At 40.0% G+C, this 20,044-nt stretch overlaps 1 protein-coding gene across 3 annotated transcripts in view; it reads right to left on the reverse strand.

Annotated features, from left to right (window-relative positions):
• CDC40 (cell division cycle 40) overlaps positions 1 to 20,044 on the reverse strand; it is a 55,243-nt gene that overhangs the window by 13,757 nt on the left and 21,442 nt on the right. For all 3 annotated transcript variants that reach the window (XM_039528340.1, XM_039528343.1, XM_039528341.1), the window contains exons 4-9: positions 15,356 to 15,439; positions 13,276 to 13,415; positions 12,318 to 12,414; positions 9,623 to 9,762; positions 5,410 to 5,484; positions 2,312 to 2,357 (exon numbers count right to left, since the gene is read on the reverse strand). In XM_039528340.1, coding sequence (XP_039384274.1) covers positions 2,312 to 2,357; positions 5,410 to 5,484; positions 9,623 to 9,762; positions 12,318 to 12,414; positions 13,276 to 13,415; positions 15,356 to 15,439 — 582 coding nt within the window. The remainder of the gene's footprint in view (positions 1 to 2,311; positions 2,358 to 5,409; positions 5,485 to 9,622; positions 9,763 to 12,317; positions 12,415 to 13,275; positions 13,416 to 15,355; positions 15,440 to 20,044) is intronic.

The following is a 20,044-nucleotide window of genomic DNA, read 5'->3' on the forward strand; positions in this document are numbered from 1 at the left end:
GTTATGAGATTTGAAAATAAAGCCAATGGGAATTACCTCTGCAAAGAGACTGACTGCAACACTGTGGAAAATTCTAAAACTTCTCCAGATGAAACATAACAAACCTTTAAAAATAAACATCTATTTGAGGAATAAGACTGACCACAGGAGGCCTCCCTGCACTAGGAAAATCCTCCATTGCTACACCACCATAGTTGCAGCCCCAACAGCTATCAGTTAAAGGGCTCATATAGCGACTGACATTTTTATTAATGTATTGTCTAAGCCTGTCCTTAACAAGGTTATGAGACACAGTGGCAAAACATCAACTCCCTCTAGTGGTGAGAATGCAACAGCAGGAAATTTCCCAAAGCAGTCTAGTGCAGACAGCCAGTTACTTTGGAACTGCATTGACAGAACGGTTTGTTTCGGAACAAGTGCATCTTAACACTTAACTAGCCTAATATCTAAACCATATGAGGATGGGATAAGTGCCAGGATGGTAAAAGAAAGTTTAGATGACTAGTTTTGTTGACGTTCATATTAAAAGTCTGTCCCCCACAAAGCAATTTATTTTAATTAAAGTATTTGTTTTGTCTGCATATTCTAGACATCTTAAAATGTAACGCAGCTGAACTCTCCACTGCACTGAAATGACATGTATTGCATTACAAATATGATGCACAAGTAGCACCTCAAAATCCACTATTGCTTCAAAGATTGTCCTGGACATAGTTATAGCAACAATGCACTGCATGTGAAAAATATCACAACAAACATTAACATCTAAGACAAAAAAGTAAGGGAGAATCAAGGACTGAACACTATAGAGGAATTCTATGAAGAGAATGCCAACTGCTGGGCACAGAAAAATCCTGGGATGGCAGCAATAGCAAGTGGGTAAATAATTTTGGCATGCTTAAATTAAATCCCCTGTGGAATATAGGAAATATTTAGGTCAGGAAGGCATGTTGCTCAGGTAGAATCATCTGCCCTGCCTTGCAGAATAATTCGGGTTGGCCATTGTAGCAGACTTATAAGGGCCCTACATTTTAGCTTACACACACTTTTAAAATAAATACAGCAGGTGGATCTGACTCATGACAGGAAAGTTCTGAAACCACAGTTCAAAGACATCCTTTTCTGAGGCATCAATTTAGCCAATCTGCTTGATGCCTTGGCTACTAGGAACATTGATAAAAGGGCACTTCAAATGACAGCACATCATTTTACAAGTGTTTTTCACTTCAAGAGAAAAACCTGCTGCTCATAAGCTGCAGCAAAGACTGCTAGAAAGCTCACATTTCTCTCTCTCAATCCTCTATAAAAGTTTTCAATTACAAGGAAAATATTGGACTTGTTCCATTTTTATATTTAAAAGGAGGGCTGAACAGTTTTTGTGAGAAGTCTTTCTCCATTCCTTTTGTATTAGAAATTCAGTTCTTGTCTAACCCAGAGGATGGAGGGAAGGATAGCTCAGTGGTTTGAGCATTGGTTTGCTAAACCCAGGGTTGTGAGTTCAATCCTTGAGGGGGCCATTTATGGGACTGGGGTTAAAAAAAAAAAAAAAATCTGTCTGGGGATTGGTCCTGCTTTGAGCAGGGGGTTGGACTAGATGACCTCCTGAGGTCCCTTAGAATCCTAATATTCTAGGATTCTATGATAAGACCTAGTTAAATGACGACATCACAATAAGCAGCAAAGAATCCTGTGGCACCTTATAGACTAACAGACATTTTGCAGCATGAGCTGCAAAATGTCTGTTAGTCTATAAGGTGCCATAGCATTCTTTGCTGCTTCTATAGAACCAGACTAACACGGCTACCCCTCTGATACTTGACATCACAATAGTTAATTTTAGCACACTCAAAAGTGTGCTAGGTACCTCACAGTACAAGTAAGGAGACACTACCTCTACTCTGAGCATACTGTCTAATTTCAGACATGAAGTACTGAGGGGAGGAGTAGGTAACAAAAAAATAGGCAATTATCTGATCCATTTCTGGTAATGACCGATAACTGATTGACGCAGTACACTAATATCTTGTTTTATGGTCTAGAAGTCTTCAGTGCCAACACTAAATCATGTGGATTAAAAACAAAAGAAGGTCATGCACAAATGCAGCCTCTTCAGCTTTCATGCCAACACCATATTGAAAAGCTGACATTTTTCTCAGATGCCTACACGTCTTCTGTGGCACTGACACCCTCCCACCCAAAAATCACAAAGTAATTAAATCTACTTTGGTGGGGAAGAAGGGGGAGGAGACAAGGAAAGAAGGAAGTTGTTTTAATGTATATTAAAGAGTTCAGTAAAAAAAAGAGAGGTTACCAATAAATGTTCGTAAGCATCTTCGTTCACCGTATACTTCCCATAGCTTGGGGGAAAAGAAAAGACAAGTGTTAATTTCTGCACCACATTCTTATTAAATGACAAGTTTAACTACAGATGTATGAGACACTATATGAGAATTCTGGTCACAACTAGCCTATCTTGAAATTCAGAAATAATGTGAACATTTGCCATAGAATTTCTGCAACTATCTCAACAGTGTGCAAGAGTGAACTAAAATGAAATTTCATTCAGCAATAAGAAATTAAATGGCCCAGTTTCTTAAACTCAGAGCAGGAAATTTTCAGCAAAAAATGTTTTGCTATCAACATTTGTCCCAGCTATAAACTTTAGCTTTACATAAAATTGTCTTTTTCCAAATGATAGCAGCAGCAAAGGTAAGCTTAAGGACTTGTGACCTTCGCAACCTAATTGGATTAGCATTTAAATGTTATTAAGTACCTATACTGTGCTAACACCCAAATTGTTTTAGGCATTTTACATACACACATGAAGCCAGAGTGCCGGCCCCAAAAGGCTTACAATTAGGGCTGTCATACGATTAAAGTGATTTATCCTGCTGTTAAATAATAAATCGAATACCATTTATATATTTTTGGATGTTTTCCACATTTTCAAATTTATTGATTTCAATTACAACACAGAATACAAAGTGTACAGTGCTCATTTGATATTTATTTTTTATTATGAATATTTGCACTGTAAAAAGCAAAAGAAATAGTATTTTTCAATTCACCTAATATAAGCACTGTAGTGCAACCTTTTTATTATGAAAGTTGAACTTACAACTGTAGAAGTGTGTACAAAAAAAATAACTGCATTCAAAAGTAGAACAATGTAAAACTTTAGAGACGACAAGTCCACGCAGTCCTACTTCAGCCAATCAATCACTCAGACAAACAAATTTGCAGGAGATAATGCTGCCTGTTTCTTGTTTACAACGTTATTTGAAAACGAGAACAGGCGTTCACATGGCACTGTTGTAGCCGGCGTTGAAAAATATTTACGTGCCAGATGCACTAAAGATTTATATGTCCCTTCATACTTCAACATCATTCCAGAGGGCATGCATCCATGCTTGATGATCATGGGTGGTGCGTGAACCGCCAGCTGGGGGAGGCTAGCCCCCAGCCCCACCCCTTCCACCCGAGGTAATTCCCCCACCCCAGCACTGGAGCCAAGCTCCCCCCCCTTCCGCCAGAGCTGACCCCCCCACCACAGCCACTGGCCCAGTCCCACGGCTAGCTCCCCAGCCCCAAAGGAGCACCGGGAGGGTGGGCAGCGCGCAGCCCCAGCTTCCCCAGCTGTGGGAGTTGGGCGGCCGGCGTCAGCCTCCCCAGCCCCAGAGCGCTGGAAAGGTGGGCGGCTGCAGCCTCCCCAGCTCCAGAGTGTGGGAAGGAGGGCAGCGTGCAGCTCCAGTGGGGCTGGAGCCCCAGGACTGGAGCCACACACAGGGAGCGGTTACAGCAGGGGGCGGGTTCACACCTGGCTGTTTGGGGAGACAAAACCTCCGTCCAGCCTATGAGACCTGCTGCCCATGCTGATAACCGGTTCTGCTCAATATTGATCGAGAGCAGAGTGGGCCGACACAGGTTCATTTTCATCATCTGAGTCAGATGCCACCAGCAGAAGGTTGATTTTCTTTTTTGATGGTTTGGGTTCTGTAGTTTCTGCATCGGGGTGTTGCTCTTTTAAGATTTCTGAAAGCAAGCGCCACACCTTGTCCCTTCTCAGATTTGGATTGCACTTCAGATTCTTAAACCTTGGGTCGAGTGCTGTAGCTATTTTTAGAAATCTCACATTGGTACCGTCTTTGCGTTTTGTCAAATCTGCCTTGAAAGTGTTCTTAAAACGAACATGTGCTGGGTCATCATTCGAGACTGTTATAACATGAAATATATGGCAGAATGTGGGTAAAACATAACAGGAGACATAAAATTCTCCCCCAAGGAGTTCAGCCACAAATTTAAATTAACAATTTTTTTAAGGAGCATCATCAGCATGGAAGCATGTCCTTTGGAATGGTGGCCAAAGCATGAAGAGGTATATGAATGTTCAGCACATATGGCACGCAAATACCTTACAAGCCAGCTATAAAAGTGCCATGCAAACACTTGTTCTCACTTTCAGGTGACATTGTAAATAAGACGCAGGAAACAGTATCTCCCGTAAATGGAAATAAACTTGTTTGTCTTAGCAATTGGCTGAACAAGAAGTAGGACTGAGTGGACTTGCAGGCTCTGAAGTTTTACATTGTTTTGTTTTTGAGTGCAGTTATGTAACAAAAAAATTCTACATTTGTAAGTTACACTTTAATGATAAAGAGATTGCACTACAGTACTTGTATAAGGTGAATTGAAAAATACTATTTCTTTTATCATTTTACAGTGCAAATATTTGTAATCAAAAGTTATATATAAATGAGCACTGTACACTGTATTCTGTGTTGTAATATAAATCAATATATTTAAAAACATAGAAAAACATCCAAAAATATTTAATAAATTTCGGTTGGTATTCTGTTTAACACTGCAATTAATTTTTTAAAGCCTGATTAATTTTTTTGAGTTAATCGTGTTAGTTAATTGCAATTAATTAACAGCCCTACTTACAATCTAAACATAAAAACAGATGAGAAATGAGGGAGAAGAATATAAAACACAGTACATGCAGCATAGGCAGGGTGGTGATAGGCATCTATTTAACACACACAGAGCCAAGCTGCTGAAGAAACCTTAATTTTTGCACTTCCTGACTTTATTTAACTGTGATCTTTCTATTGCATTAAAATAGTTTCTGCATTATTTATTTTTACATTCAAAGCAGGTAGATATGGCTGCGATTGACAACGTAACTATTTATTTCTACGCAGAACAAAGAAACTAATTCAAACCATTTCTGAGAGAAAAACTATAATGTAGGATAACTATTTATTTGACAATTTTTAGCCTGATACAAATTTAAACAGAGGTCTCAAACCCTGGAAAAGCAGATGTTCTAACAGAAATTAGACTCAGTATTTAAATGCTGTGAATGCAACATTTGTATGAAGTGAAGGTATATCAGAAACAACTCACTTTAATTTTACAGTCCATGGAGCAAGATAGCAATATGTGGCCAGAGAGTGGAAACAACCTGACTGCACTGACACCCTGTAAATAAGAACATAAATGATTAAGAAACAGCAAATTGAGCACTTGGATTTTTTTCCTAGCTCAATTTCCCTCTTTTCTAAAATATTTAGATCAAACCCTAAAATACAACCTTTTCCAGAAATGTGAAAGATTGAAGAGGAGCCTGTACAATCTCCAGCAATGTATTTTAAACAATTAAACAATCCTGCTGAATCACCAGGGGGCAATCTTGAGTCACTGCAACAGTTGTATGCATGCTCCCTTCCCCTCCCACACTGACACCCACCTACACCATTACCATGGCAGCCCTTGGCAAAGAAATACAAATTGTGGGTTTGGAACGTTAGCTCTGACAAAAGAACACAGAGCTCTCCCCCCTGCCAATCTGACCTCTTCATAATACACCCAGTTCTGCACAATCGTGATTACAATCCTCTTTATACTACAATCCTGTGACCACTAACTGGGGCCTCTCTGGGGTCACTTCAAACTCAGGCCTCCTGCATGACAACAACTTCAACCACACAGGCCCTGGACCCTGCAAACACTAAAGGTCATTTGTAACTTTACTCAGGTGAGCAATCCCAGTGGGCTACAATCAGATTTTTAAAGAGGTTACTATAAAACCAACAGATATGTATGTGGGAAAAAAATCCAAAAGACTTTCAGACAGACAATACTTTACATCATTTTACTTTACAGCATCCTGATTCCTTGATGTTAGTTTCCTACAAAAAGCTTATTCTATTACACATACCTAAACAGAGCAAGGGAATTCATAAACATGCTATGCTACGTATGAAGTTTGAAAGATCACGAATACAAGGAAACTAAACCTTGAACTCAGAATGGGAGAAGTAAGTGTCGGAAACACTGATTCAGATAGTTTTCAAGTGTGTTTATTTAGACAGCCTCCCAAGCCTGCTTAGTGCTCAACAAACAAAAGAGGCACTAAGTTGATAGATACAAAACCATATTTTCATAGCAGTTAAGTTGTATTGGCAAACTTTTCCCAGTAAAATTTGCACATGTAAACACAGGTAATTGTTCTTATATGAACCATCTGCATGTGCAGTTTTCTGATGAGTAAGCAACAGTTCCACTCAGACTACACACAATATATGAGACAAACCTATCTTTTCTTGAGTATTAGGGTTATTCAATGTTATAAAAAAATGTGCAGGGGATTTTAAGAGGTACCACGGAAATCAGTGCATGGAACATAGTGGGGTGAAAAAAAGATTTCCTCAAAAAAAGATTAACTACTGAATAGGACTCTAATAGTGCAGCTCTACAGGGAGCAGTAATGGTGGAAGTGCTAGTGTAGACAGAATGCCGGCATTTTTACCTTCCAACTATCTTCACTAAACAGGATTAGCAGACTTGGTGGCAAGAACTTCTGCAGTTGGTCTATATAAGCTCTCCCACTACTGCTACCATAAATGAACTTGAGAAAAACCCACAAGGAATGAAAATCCTAGCCCGACTGATGTCAAAAGGGAGTTTGGGTACCGACTTCCATGGGGTCACGATTTTCAGCCAAGATTTCTCAAGTTCAGAATTATGCCAAAAGCCAGACACAACAGTTCCAAAAGGAGGCAGAAACTGCCCAAATCATTACAATGTTAATCTTTACCACCCCACTGAGATGTCAACATTTCAGTGCTGCCCCTTTCAGCAGAAAGGCACAGCTCATGTGCTTCTCCCTCTCAGGGCCAAAGCCCCAAATATCCCAAATATCCCTAGCTGCCACAATATCTAGCTTGCTCTTTCCCTGCCCTCCTGCAAAAGCTCAGTTATGCACGATCAGTATAAAAAGTTTGGCATATTAAATACTGAAATGGTGGTATCTATGTAGAGAAAGTATCAAAACACACAGGGGCTACTGCGCTACCTGTATCTTCATTTTCATAGATCATTCATTTGCACTGTTCATTTTTCAAGTGTAAATGATTCTATAGCATAATTTCCAGCCTGCTGCACCAAAATGCTAGAGATTCTAAGAACACAGCCCCAGAATTCAGGCCCAGCTGATCACAGAATATACCAGGCCTTGATAATATTTTCTTCTTATTGCAGATATTCAACACAGTTAGCATAGTGTTAGGCTATTGACATGTTTAAGCACATTTAACATGATTAGGATAGTACTAATGACCATGCATGAATGAGGAACACATACCTTGTGCTAAAGCTGGCTCATTTTACTGGATGAGATCCAAAACAGTGGATAGCAGCCAGTAGATTAAATGCCTAGGGATTAAACATTAGGAGTCTCCAGAGTCTGCCTTGAGTTGAAAGCTCTGGGTAAGGAAAGTGCCTTGAATTTTATCATAAACTTAATCCAACTTGGGCTCAGATGCATTATTGGCAAAATCAAATTGCAGTGGTGAGGGCCCAACTCTGAAAAATACCGGCCTCTGATTCAACAGCTTCTGTCTAGTAACAGCTAACTAAAGGGGCTCCTTCAGAGTGCAGTTGTCCTACTACACATGGCAGAGGCACCCTTAATTTTCAGAGGCTATGGCTACAGTACAAAATCACGTCAACATACAGCCATCACAGTAATTAAACTGCTTTCGCATGTCCACACTATGCGCCTTGTCGGTGGTGCGCGTCCTCACCAGGAGCACGTGGACCAATTTAACTGTCAATGTGGGGCACTGTGGGATAGCTCCTGAAAGTCCATCTAAGCAACGCAGTTTCTACACTGACACTGTGTTGACCTAACTACATCAACCTAAGCACGGTCTCTCTCGCGGAGGTGGAGTTAAGTCAGCGTAGAAGGTGAGTTACATTTCAGCATAGACGCTTACAGAGTTAGGTCAACATAAGCTGCCTTGCATCGACCTAACACTGTAGTGTAGACCAGGGTTAAGGTCCAGACATTTTAAGCTTTATTTAGACTGAAACCAACACTCTGAATTTCACCCAGAAAAGACATCGGCAACCAATTTACAGGTCAGAACAGCGTGCCACATCCGCAGTCTATACTACCGAAAAGGCAAGCAGATCCAGTCTGCTAAATGGTCTTCAAGGCTAGTTCTAGACCAACCATTTGGTAATAAACACATTTTAACCAGAATAAAAGCTGTATCTAGAAGGGATGGACAGGCGCAATATCCTGGCCAGCTAGAAGTGAAATCGTTGCTGACCATTCTCATTTGGGTGCCTGGAGAACAGTCTAGTAAGAACCTGAGATTTCAAGCCACTCCGATGATTGTAAAAAAATAAACCAGAATTCAAGGAGCAGTTAAATAGCTCTTTAAAATGTTTCTCCTCCTCCTCCCAGCTTCATCTCAGGTTTCTCTGGATCGAGCCTAAGTGAGCTGGCTTTTACCCAGGACTTTATCTCTAAGAGCTCCTGGCAAAGTAGGGAAATCCTTCTGTTACTGATATTTAATGTCACTGACTTTGTGCATTCATACATGAAGTCTAAATAACTAGAGGGTTGCACACTTCATAGCTTCTGTAGGCCGAGCTCACGGCACACACAAGGGGCTCCCTGCATCCCTCCCACAAGCTCCCTGGGTGATACCCTCCCTCTCTTTGAGGGACTCCCCACACCTTCCACATCAGTGCTTAGGTCAGTGTAATTTTTGTCACTCAGGGGGTGGCTTATTCACATCCCTGAGCGACACAAGTTATACTGACATAAGTGGTAGTGTAAACATAGCGTTGGTGAAGGAGGACTTCTGCATGAGAAACTAGTCAACAACTACATTGTGGGAAATCTTGTGATGTTACTGTTAGTACCATGAAACCGTTTTTGATTGGGAATTGTTACAAATTTTCACAATAAGGGCAAAATTTTCATGATCCTCCAGAATTAAACATAATTTGTTTATGAACTAGTGTATGGATGAAATCCTAGTCCCACTGAAGCCAGTGGGAGTTTTGCTATTGACTTCCGGGGGATCAGGATTTCACTACATATGTGCAAAACCTGCAACTATGCATGGAAACTGGTAAATGAATGAATACACATCTGAGTATGCCAATACCCAATTTGTTTATGCACAATTTTGGAAACTCCAGAAAATTTGTCTTGAGTGAGCTTGGGTCCGTTATTTCATAAATAAGGATCTCAAAAGCTAAGACAAAAATTTACATTATGAAAAAAGAAAAACCTCATTTGCAAAACAATGTTCCCTACCTTTGTATGTCCAGACCATACATGGAGCTGTTTCTTTGGGAGATAGCATTTCTCAGGGGGCACTGTAGAACGGAGATTAACGCCAACATCTTGAGGAACATGAAGATAGGATCTTCCCTGGTAGTCATACATTTCTTTGACTAAAAAAAAAAAAAAAAACCAAATAAACCCCAAAGTACTATGAATTGCAGGGAACCTGTAGTTTCAAAGGTTACAGACTTGGGAAGTTCCAACCATCACATACAATTAAGATTAAGAATTAAATATAAGACAGCAGTCCTGCTCTGAAAAAGTAACCAAAAATTGCTCTTTGGATTTCTATATTTATTGTGTCCCAGCCATTTGATATTAAACGTGCCCAGTTTACAAATAAAAAGTCAAGTTTTTCTGATTGCTAATGCTGGAAACTGTTTGCGTTCTGAACATTAAGCTTTTTTTTTGCCATGGCTTGTTTATCGCCAACAGTGATAAAGATTCCATAGACCAAACGGGGCTCTCACTTATGGCTCAATCCAACACTTTTGAAATCAATGGGGTTGTTTCAACAGGAGTTGAAGTCAGTCCCTTACCCCTGAGCAATCCTATTGCCTTCAGTGGGGCTGCACAGAAATAATTGAGGACAACTTATATTTCCAACTAGCCCTGTGTATGGAATATAGTGCATCAACTGAATTGTTAACAGGTCAGATAAAGATCTAATTCCCCCTCACAGAACTGTTGGTCAGCCCGGCTAACAGCAGTAAAGCTAGTCCACCGCACCCCTAAAACCACCACCACCACCACCAATCAGATACGACTGAAAACACAGAGGGAGCAAGTCATCTAAGTAAGAAACTGTCATTTAGGCAGTGATGTTTCAGAGAATACCCAGCACTTTGACATTAGCTACTAAGGAGATGAACCTGTGCGACGGAAAGATAAGTATCTTTTAATTTCTAGATTGTCTCATGGGAGCATTTTTGAGGCAACATTAAGTTGTTTGAGTGACCTTAACTGTCTACTTGCATATTACTGAATATTTTAGGTAATTTAATACAATGGAAAGTTAATTTGGAATTTCCATGAAGTTCGTATTTTGAGAACAATAAAGTGTTCCTTAAGGGTATTATGTCTGACTATTTTAGATCCATTCTACCTTAAACTCTAGGTGAAGTCTTTTTGCATGGGAATAAGTTATCAATAATTTAATAAAAGATACACAGTTAGAGAACAGAAGCACTGACGACTTTCTGGTCATAAGCTTGTTTTTTTTTTTCCCCCCCAGAGATCCATCATTTACAACTGAAAAGTACAGAACAAGCAGTCCTAACATTTATTCCCTGCTGAAACTTCCTCTGGGAAAACAGAGGAAAAATCACTAGATACAAAATATCACGTCTATTTGTTCTGTATTATTCACTTTGTTGAGTAAGTGTTATGCTATTGACATACCAGGGTCATGAAAAATACAGTAAGTCATAAATATAAGTGATACAGCTCTTTCCTTTTCCTATTATATGACTATGAGAAAAGAATTTCCAATTATGTATTTTCCTGTTAGTAGGAATTAGCATCAATGAAGGAAGATTCCCAGTTTACAAGTTACTCTCTAATTGTATTAATGAAGGCCCTATCTGCATCCACACTAGGAGCTTCTGTCAGCACATATACGTTGGTCAGATATCATACCTCTTCAAAAGTCTATAGTGTAGAGACAGCCTATGGGAGAATCTAACTCCTTTTATAGTTCTATATTGGAGCTAATGGGATTCACATGACATATGCATGCAAAACTGTCATTGAAATGATTGGGTATTTTGCCTGCTTAGGGCTTTGGGATGAGGCCCTAAGTAATTATTCTTATGTAATAATGCAAACTTTAAATATGCAGCAACTCTACTTGGCTAAACAATTATTCACAACATGACAGCAAGAAAATTGGTATAAAATAGACTAACAACAAAATTTAAGTGACTGTCTAATGTTTAATATATAATCTATTACAGCATGAACTGTAATCCAAAGTATTACTTGCAGATACAAGATCAAGGCATAAAACTGAACTTGCACCAGTTGGTTAGTGAAGTACTAGATCTGCAATGGGGCAGAACCCAAAACCCTAAAGATTTCATTTTGTAAAATAGCGAATGGCAATTTCAAGGTGACTGCCAGCGTTTTTCAAATCAATATACAAACAGGTGACATTGCCACACTACTCTGAGCAATACAAATTGGCACTACTTCAAATTTGCCCCCTTACTGAAGTTTCCTTTTCTGTTAATTTAAAAAATTTCAGTTGAGCTTGGTCATGACTTTGTCTATACTAGGGATGCTTTACCCGTACAGAATAGGTCCTATCATGGATGCAGTTATACCAGCACAACTGTGCTTGGTTCCGGTAAAACTCTCCCCTCCCCCCCATGAAAGAAACAGTCTATACTTGTACAAATGCAAATTTGCTGATATATCTGCATCCACACTAGGAGCTTCTGTCAGCACAGATACATTGGTCAGATATCACACATCTTCAGAAGTCTATAGTGTAGATACAGCCTACGGGAGAATCTAACTCCTTTTATAGTTCTATATTGGAGCTAATGAGATTCACATGGTATAGCTACCAGAGTGAGTCAGCGGTATAGCTGACATGAAGTCACATGATATTATCCTTGATGATGAATGTAGCAGAAATTAAAGCAGACTAAAATGGCATTACCATGTAAGATAGTCTTCTCCTCGCCAGGTTTATCATCTTCGTGTTTGCCTTTCTTCTGCCTCTTTGCTGTTATTTCATCCAACTCTTTCTGCTCTTCCTAAAAAAACAAAATATGGTCTTGACTTTTAAAAAGTCACCCTGAAGCTGAAGACAAAAAGTCAAAACTGAAACATTTTTTATTTATTAAAATGAATGTACTTGTTAAATACGAATATTAGAAATATTTTCCACATAGGAAAAAAGCCAATTACAAAAAGTAAAATTTTAACCAAAGCCAGAGCAGCTTAGAAAGTTATACAAACTCTAGAAAGAATTTAAAAACAATGCATTCTACTCATGCTTATAGGCTATAGCAAAGGCTCTCTTTACACTACAGCTTATATCAGCATAATTTATGTCACTCAGGGGTGTGAATAAACCACCCTGAGTGATATAAGTTACACTGACATAAGCGCTGGTGTGGACAGTGCTGTGTCAGTGGGAGAGCTTCCCCAACATAGCCACCTCCTTTCATGGAGATAGCTTTATTATGCTGATGGGAGCGCTCTCTCCCATCGGCATAGAGCGTCTTCACCAGCCGCGGTGTGCCTCCGCCACTGCAGCACTGTATGTGTAGACAAGCCCTAAGTGTCAATGATTGAAGAGAGGCAAGCCTTGTCTTTTTTCCTACTAAAGAGTATTTCTTGACTATTCTTTTTAACTAGATGCTTCTGATATCATACAGCAGCTACCTGCAGGCCAACAAAATAAATACAAAATCTCTTCTAAAGCCACTGTCCAAATTTTCAAACATACAGCACTTAAAGCACTATCTTCAAATGTATCATTGCCACAGTGCTTTTGGTCTCCACTGGCGTATACTGGTGAAGTCGGATTTCTTCCATACCTAGGTCCCTGCCATGGTATGCCACGGTGTTGCTAAATTCCTACCCAATACACTTTTAAAAAAAACACTCACTTCTGAGGGCTTTGCTACTTCTTTCTCATCCACATATTTTGCCCATGGTCCCAAGAAGCCATCAATATTAGATGCATCATTCTCCTTGAATTTCTTCCTTTTTTCTATTTTCTTTTGTCCTGTTTCAAATACTGTTAAACCTGCAGGAAGAAACATAACACTATACACACTGACGTTTATGCAACATTTAATGTCAAAAACACAAATCACTGTATTTTCAGTATAGAAACACCAAGTAATATCAGAAGGGAAGAGGTCTTCAGGATCACAATGCTGCTTCACTTATCTTCTCGTTACTTTGGATTAAATTAGCTACATTCATAAGCAGATGAGTAGGCTGTAAGATTCTAGGTATGGATGGATGGTTGGTTGTTATAAGTTACTTAATCATGCATGAGTCAAAATACATGTGAAGTCCACAAAATATATTTATCATTACTCTTTTGCAGCCATATGAACACAGTGACTAGGCATTTTTAATTGTTTCACACTTTGCACTCTGTCCAGACATCTTGACTTCCCTGAAAACTAAGCTTCCCTACTCCACCACCAGATTTTTTTTTCGAGATCACTCACTGGAGAAATAATTAGAATCCCCAGTCATCTGCCCACTCTCCCTTCCCCACTTCATCCCAAGCATCTTTCAAGTCTCACACTGAGCTGCACACATTCACTAACCTACTGGGAGTGCTAAGCTCTTTACATTTACAAAGTAAAGTTTGTGTTTTCAGAATTTCATCATTGCAATATACAAGCATTAAGAAAAACAGTGAAGGAAATCAAAGTGACAGTGAGTTTTAGATATTAAAGTTTAGATAATGCATTAGTTGTGCAAAACTTCATAGGATGATATATATTTGTGATTTTTAAAATAATGTGTACACTCAGAAATCCTAAACATTTGCTGCATATGAATCAGAAAGCGACGCTTCCTATAAACAGAAGGGAAAGAGCCAGCATACTGTCAAAGCAAACAAACAGTACACCTTATAAATAAAAATAGAGTTTTTAAAAACTTTAAATTAACTACAGATGTTATTAGTAACAGGTTAAGTTTTAATTTTAAATACGACTTTTATCTTGACTGCCTCTCCCCCTAATGGAATTGCTGCGAAAGGAGCTCTAAAATCCTCAGCTTCACTTTTAAAGGAGAAAGTGAAATTAAAGCCTTTTAAAAACGTTATTTGAAAATAACGTCATGAACACGGTACAGCAGTATGTATTAATTAAACATAGGATCAAATCTCACGCTATATGGGGGAAGATGTTACTAGTGAGAAGGTGCTTACATGAGCATAAACTTCAAATGTAAAGAAACAACTTTACTAGGACTAAAAACATTAAATATGTTACATCAAAGTAGTAATTACAGGCCCTTCTGCCTCTGGATGAAAATCTTGCCACTGGGCTACCTCTTTCTTTTTGGGGGTGTGGGGAGAACAGCTCCCTTTTGCTAACTATTGACAACACAAAATTGCAAACAGAAGTGTTAAGACAAACTGCTGTATACATCATTTATCAGCTTACCCTCTATCACTGAGTAGTATGATACAGCTGATTAACCTAGTTTATGCAGCTATTGCAATGCAGGAAAAGTACAATTTTAGCACAAAGCATGATGGAATAAGGATGACACTACAGCTCAATTGAACTCCAAAAATACATACCTGTTAAGTTCATTTGTATATGAAAATGTTCTATTCTAATGTCAAATCATAATCTGAACTCTTATGTTAGAAAAAAAATCAGATGACTATTAAAAAGGTTCACATTCCAGAAAAAAACAAAAAAAACAAAACAATGAGAAACACCCCTCTCCCCGCCAAAACTATTCTTAGCCTGACCATGGAAGGGAAACTACAGTTCCTTATTGAGTTTATAAAAAAAAACAAAACACACAACATTTCATCCTAGACTTCTGGTCTAAGGAGCATCTCTCTTGACACATCATCGAAAACCTTTGTTAATATTTCCTAGCATCTCACAATAGCCTATTATTTGTTTTCTATAAAACTGAAACACAACAGAACAGAGTGCCATTAAAACCATTTTGTTTTATATCCTGTTTGACATTACTTACCTTGATTTTTTTCAGCTTCTTCTACAGAACCAATGTATTTAGTAGCAACGTCCTGAGTATCTAGAGAGGGATCTAATGCATAACCTATAATAAAAGCAAAAATACCAGTTAGCAGCTGAAATTTTTGCTCTGCATATGTTCTCAGTGACCGATTCTCTTCTTGGTTCTCAGAGGACCTATGCCCCAATATATCTTCCTCAAAGCCCTATATTTAAGATATCTTCCTAAGCCAAGAAGGACTGAATGAGATATGCTTTGAAGTCCATCAACTTTTCTCCCAGCCTAGCTACTGGATTTACTGCAGAGCATTGCCTGGTGCTCGCTTCCCACTATAGTCTGAGCATGTTGCTTCCAGAGCACTCAAACCTCTTACAAGTTGAAGCAGTCACTGGTCAAGTTATTGAACTCGGCCATGTGCTAAAGTACTGAGTGCTAACCTCAGGAACAGTCCTAAAACTGAACTGTTACAGCAACATATTAATTTTTAAATTTGTACCATTCTGCACGGATACACAGCACACATCCAAGAAATGCAGCATGATAATACATATTGCATTAAATAACTGGGAATGTGGTGGGAAGAACACAAGTAGATGGCACAACCTTTAATGTTATAGTAAAGATAAATAATTACATCTAGTTTTTATGGAATAGGCGCACAGAATATTTACCATCACTAATGCCATTTTTTTGAGAGAGAGTGCACCCTTGTGGACATATAATGAATTTTAATTAAATATTTGAATGGGACAGTGTCCTTTGAAGACCCAAATAAGACCTCAGAATTCAGATAATTAAATCAAGAAAGTGAAGATGACCAACAAAATCCCCAGATAAATGCTAGAGCAAACACCACCACGCAGCACTGTCACATGACTTGACATTTTGCAGATCCACACAGAGAGAACCATGACACTAGAAAAATCTCTCCATGGATATCCCTGCACCAGCACAATTATTCCCCCCTTCTCTTGGGGAAAGTGCACTGGAACAGCAACACTCCCAGTCTGCCCGCTCACCCACCCTTTTTTTTTTTTAAATGCTGAAAGAGTCAATTGTTCTTGAAATGTCTCAAAGAGTGAGCAGAAGAGCAGAGCAAAACAGCAGATCTGCTTTTGGAATCAAGACTTGTGCTTTGGTACTTTAACTCTGATCTGACCCTACAGAGCACTCTATACCTCCAGGTGGTCTACATGCATAATACAGGAAAGTGAAATATAAATAAATCCCTTTGTGATAAAATATGAAGGTCCATCATGCCTGTGTAATAACTTAGTAAAAATTATTTCAAGTTGTTACACAGATTATCTAAATGTTATACTATCATGTGTTCAACACAATCAAGCTGAACAGACATTGCCAATTAGATTTACAGGACAACGGCCTGCTGTTACTGAGCCTGTCATCTAATGGGCTCCTCTCAGCTATACGGTTTCTGTTATTAAAGCAGAGATTCTACTTTGGATACATGTCAAAAATCAATGCAGTGGTTTCTTTGTCCTTGAGCTGTATTAACACCATCTCTGGGACTCATTTGCTCAGTAGTGGGAAAGAGGGACAGCAAGCCACTGAATGGAGCAACTGAGTCAAATTCAGGCTTCAGTGGGAGCCATGCCTACTTACAAGCAAGTTTGACATTGGTCCAGTATCTTTTCTTATAGAAAAGCTTTTCTACTTTATAATGGGAACAGAAAGCGTCCTTTTCTCCTACTGCGTTAGCATGCTAGGCATTTACATGACCTGCCCTGACTCATTTTTCCTTCAGTTGCAATTAAAATTAGAGACATCAAGATTATATGTTGACATTGATTGGAAAGGCACAACTCCACTCCACCTTATATCTGAAAAAAGTTGGGGGTAAATAAGCACAAACAAGCCTAATGCACATAACAGAACAATTACAGGTAAATAAATCTCTTTAAAGATGCACTCATAGTAGATTACTTCACTCTTGCAGAATGAAACGCCAAGGATGCATATACTGAAATTTTAAACAACCCCAACAGAGTAGGCAATTGAAAGACCTGCCAAAGTGAACTGTCCCTTGACAGTGACACTTGAATGCAAGGATAATATACTTCTAATAAGTGTTATGTGCACACGCTGATAGAAAACACTCACTTTCTAATACTCTTGGGCCCTGTAAAAATTGTTAGCCAAATCTTACTCCTGCTTGGTGCTGGATCTGAGCAACAGTGCTTAGCGAATGTATGTAAAAGTCTTGCTTGTCCTTCAGATGTTATATGCACAACACTTTCTGAAAAACAAGCCCCTTTAAGGCAACTCAAGTTGTCCAACCAAAAATCTGAGGCACCCAAGATCACCAGTCACTTCTGAAAATTTAGGCATCAAACTATATTTATGAAAATAAGTGATTCAGATGTCTAATAACTAGCCACTTAGACCTGGCTCTCTGAAACAACAAGAAGCTACATCGAATAAGTCATATTCACTGTAATATCAAGCTAGTGGAGAAAGCCTTGCCAGGATGGATATGAGGGCAAGGTGAAAATGTCGGGAAGATGATTGATGAAGTGGGCCTACACCTACATACTGGTTAGTATGGGGAATTTACATATTGCCAGCATATAAGGCAGGGGTGGGCAAACTTTTTGGCCTGAGGGCCACATCTGGGTAGGGAAATTGAATGGCAGGCCATGAATGCTCACAAAATTGAGGTTGCGGATCAGGAGTGGGTGAGGGCTCTGGCTGGAGGTGCTGGCTCAGGGGTGGGGCCAGAAATGAGGAGTTCAGAGTGTGGGAGGGGATCTAGGCTGGGGCAGCGCGTTGGAGTGTGAGGGGGGAGGTGAGGGCTCTGGGGTGGGGCTGGGGATGAGGGGTTTGGGATGCAGGAGGATGCTCCGGGCTGAGACTGAGGGGTTCGGAGGGCGGGAGTGGGATCAGGGCTGGGGGTGCAGGCTCTGGGCAGCACTTACCTCAAGCAGCTCCCGGAAGCAGCAGAATGTCCCCCCTCTTGCTCCTATCCGGGAACTGCGGCCAATGGGAGCTGTGGGGGCAGCACCTGCAGACGGGGCAGCGCACAGAGCCCCCTGGCAGCGTCTAAACGTGGGAGCTGAAGGAGGGACATTCCATTGCTTCTGGGAGCTGCAGCATGCATGCGCGGAGCAGCCCCCAACCCCGATCCCCGGCTGGAGCGTGGGAGCGGGGCAAGCCCCAGACCCTGCTCCCCAGCGGGAGTTCGATGGCTGCATTCAATCGGCTGGTGGGCTGGATGTCGCCCGCAGGCCGTAGTTTGCCCACCCCTGGTATAAGAAGTATGCCCCTGTCCCTTCCAAGAATGGGGACAGAAAGAATATTGCTTACAGGAAGATAAGTACTTATCTTAAGAAAAAGTAGAATGAAAATATTTTGAGCCACAAAACTACTTATTTTGTTTGCCAAGCAATATAATAAACAAGGTTTTAGCTGACTGAGCATTAAATTTTAAAGAATCACACATAAAACAAGATTGTAATTCAAAGTATAGTAAATAGATTAAATGGAAGGCACATAAATCCTTCACCAATTCCCTTTGCTTCCTTTTACAAAACTATTTCACCTACAAGGCCTTCTATCTTAAAACACACTTAATTTGCATTTCTAGAGACAAGTCACTGGTTAAACAAATGCCAACTGAACAAAATGGGCCCTAACAGCTGAGGTAGGAGGCCTCTGAAACCTGCAACTTTGAAGCAGGGTTACTTTACAGATTCTTCCAGTATGCTGAATCAGTCAGCAATATTGCTTCCCACCTAGATTTATAGAGAGACAGCTACACACTTCTGCTCTGCTACTAATCCAATTTACCATGAGAAATTTTTATCTTCCCGTCCCCAAACTGAAAGGCAATATTTCAAGATAAAGTTTTCTATGGACAATAGTACAATGAGACTCTAGCAACATATTTCATGAATTCTGGGATGTTTTCAAGTAATTCATAACAAACTTGCTGATATGCTGAGACATCACGATTCTCATTTACTGCCCCTCCTAACTGAACCGTCTAATGCTTCTGTGCCGGTTCTTCTGATTTACTGAGTCTAGCACAGCTTTTTTGCTGCTCCGCTTCTGGAACCAACCTCAGACCAATACAAAGATCCTATGGACAAGGTTGCCACTAGTTTCTGTTACTCATAAAAATAGGTATGTCTACACTGCAATACAAGACCTATAGCAAGGCCACAGCTGTCCCAGGTCAGCTCACTTGGGCTTGCAGCACTTGGGCTGCGGGACTATAAAACTGCAGTATAGACGTTTGGGCGTGGACTGGAGCCTGGGCTCTGAGTCTCTGCAAGAGAGAATGTCTACACTGCTGTTTTATAGCCCCGCAGCCCAAGCCCCGCGAGCCTGAGTCAGCTAACATGGGCTCAGACTCGGTGCTGCAGGTGTAGACATACCCAATGAGTTTCGCACTTATAAAATAGTACTAATGGTAGCTGGTGCATATGGAAACAAGCAACAACAAACCAAAGAGGAAACTGAAAAAGAAAATTTGAAGATACACCTCTACTTCGATATAACGCGGCCCGATATAACACGAAGTTGGATATAACGCGGTAAAGCAGCACTCCCGGGGGGGCGGGGCTGCGCACTCTGGTGGATCAAAGCAAGTTTGATATAACGCGGTTTCACCTATAATGCGGTAAGATGTTTTGGCTCCCGCAGACAGCATTATATCGAGGTAGAGGT

This window comes from Mauremys reevesii, linkage group 3 (assembly GCF_016161935.1).
Source record: "Mauremys reevesii isolate NIE-2019 linkage group 3, ASM1616193v1, whole genome shotgun sequence".
Lineage (NCBI taxonomy): Eukaryota > Metazoa > Chordata > Testudines > Geoemydidae > Mauremys > Mauremys reevesii.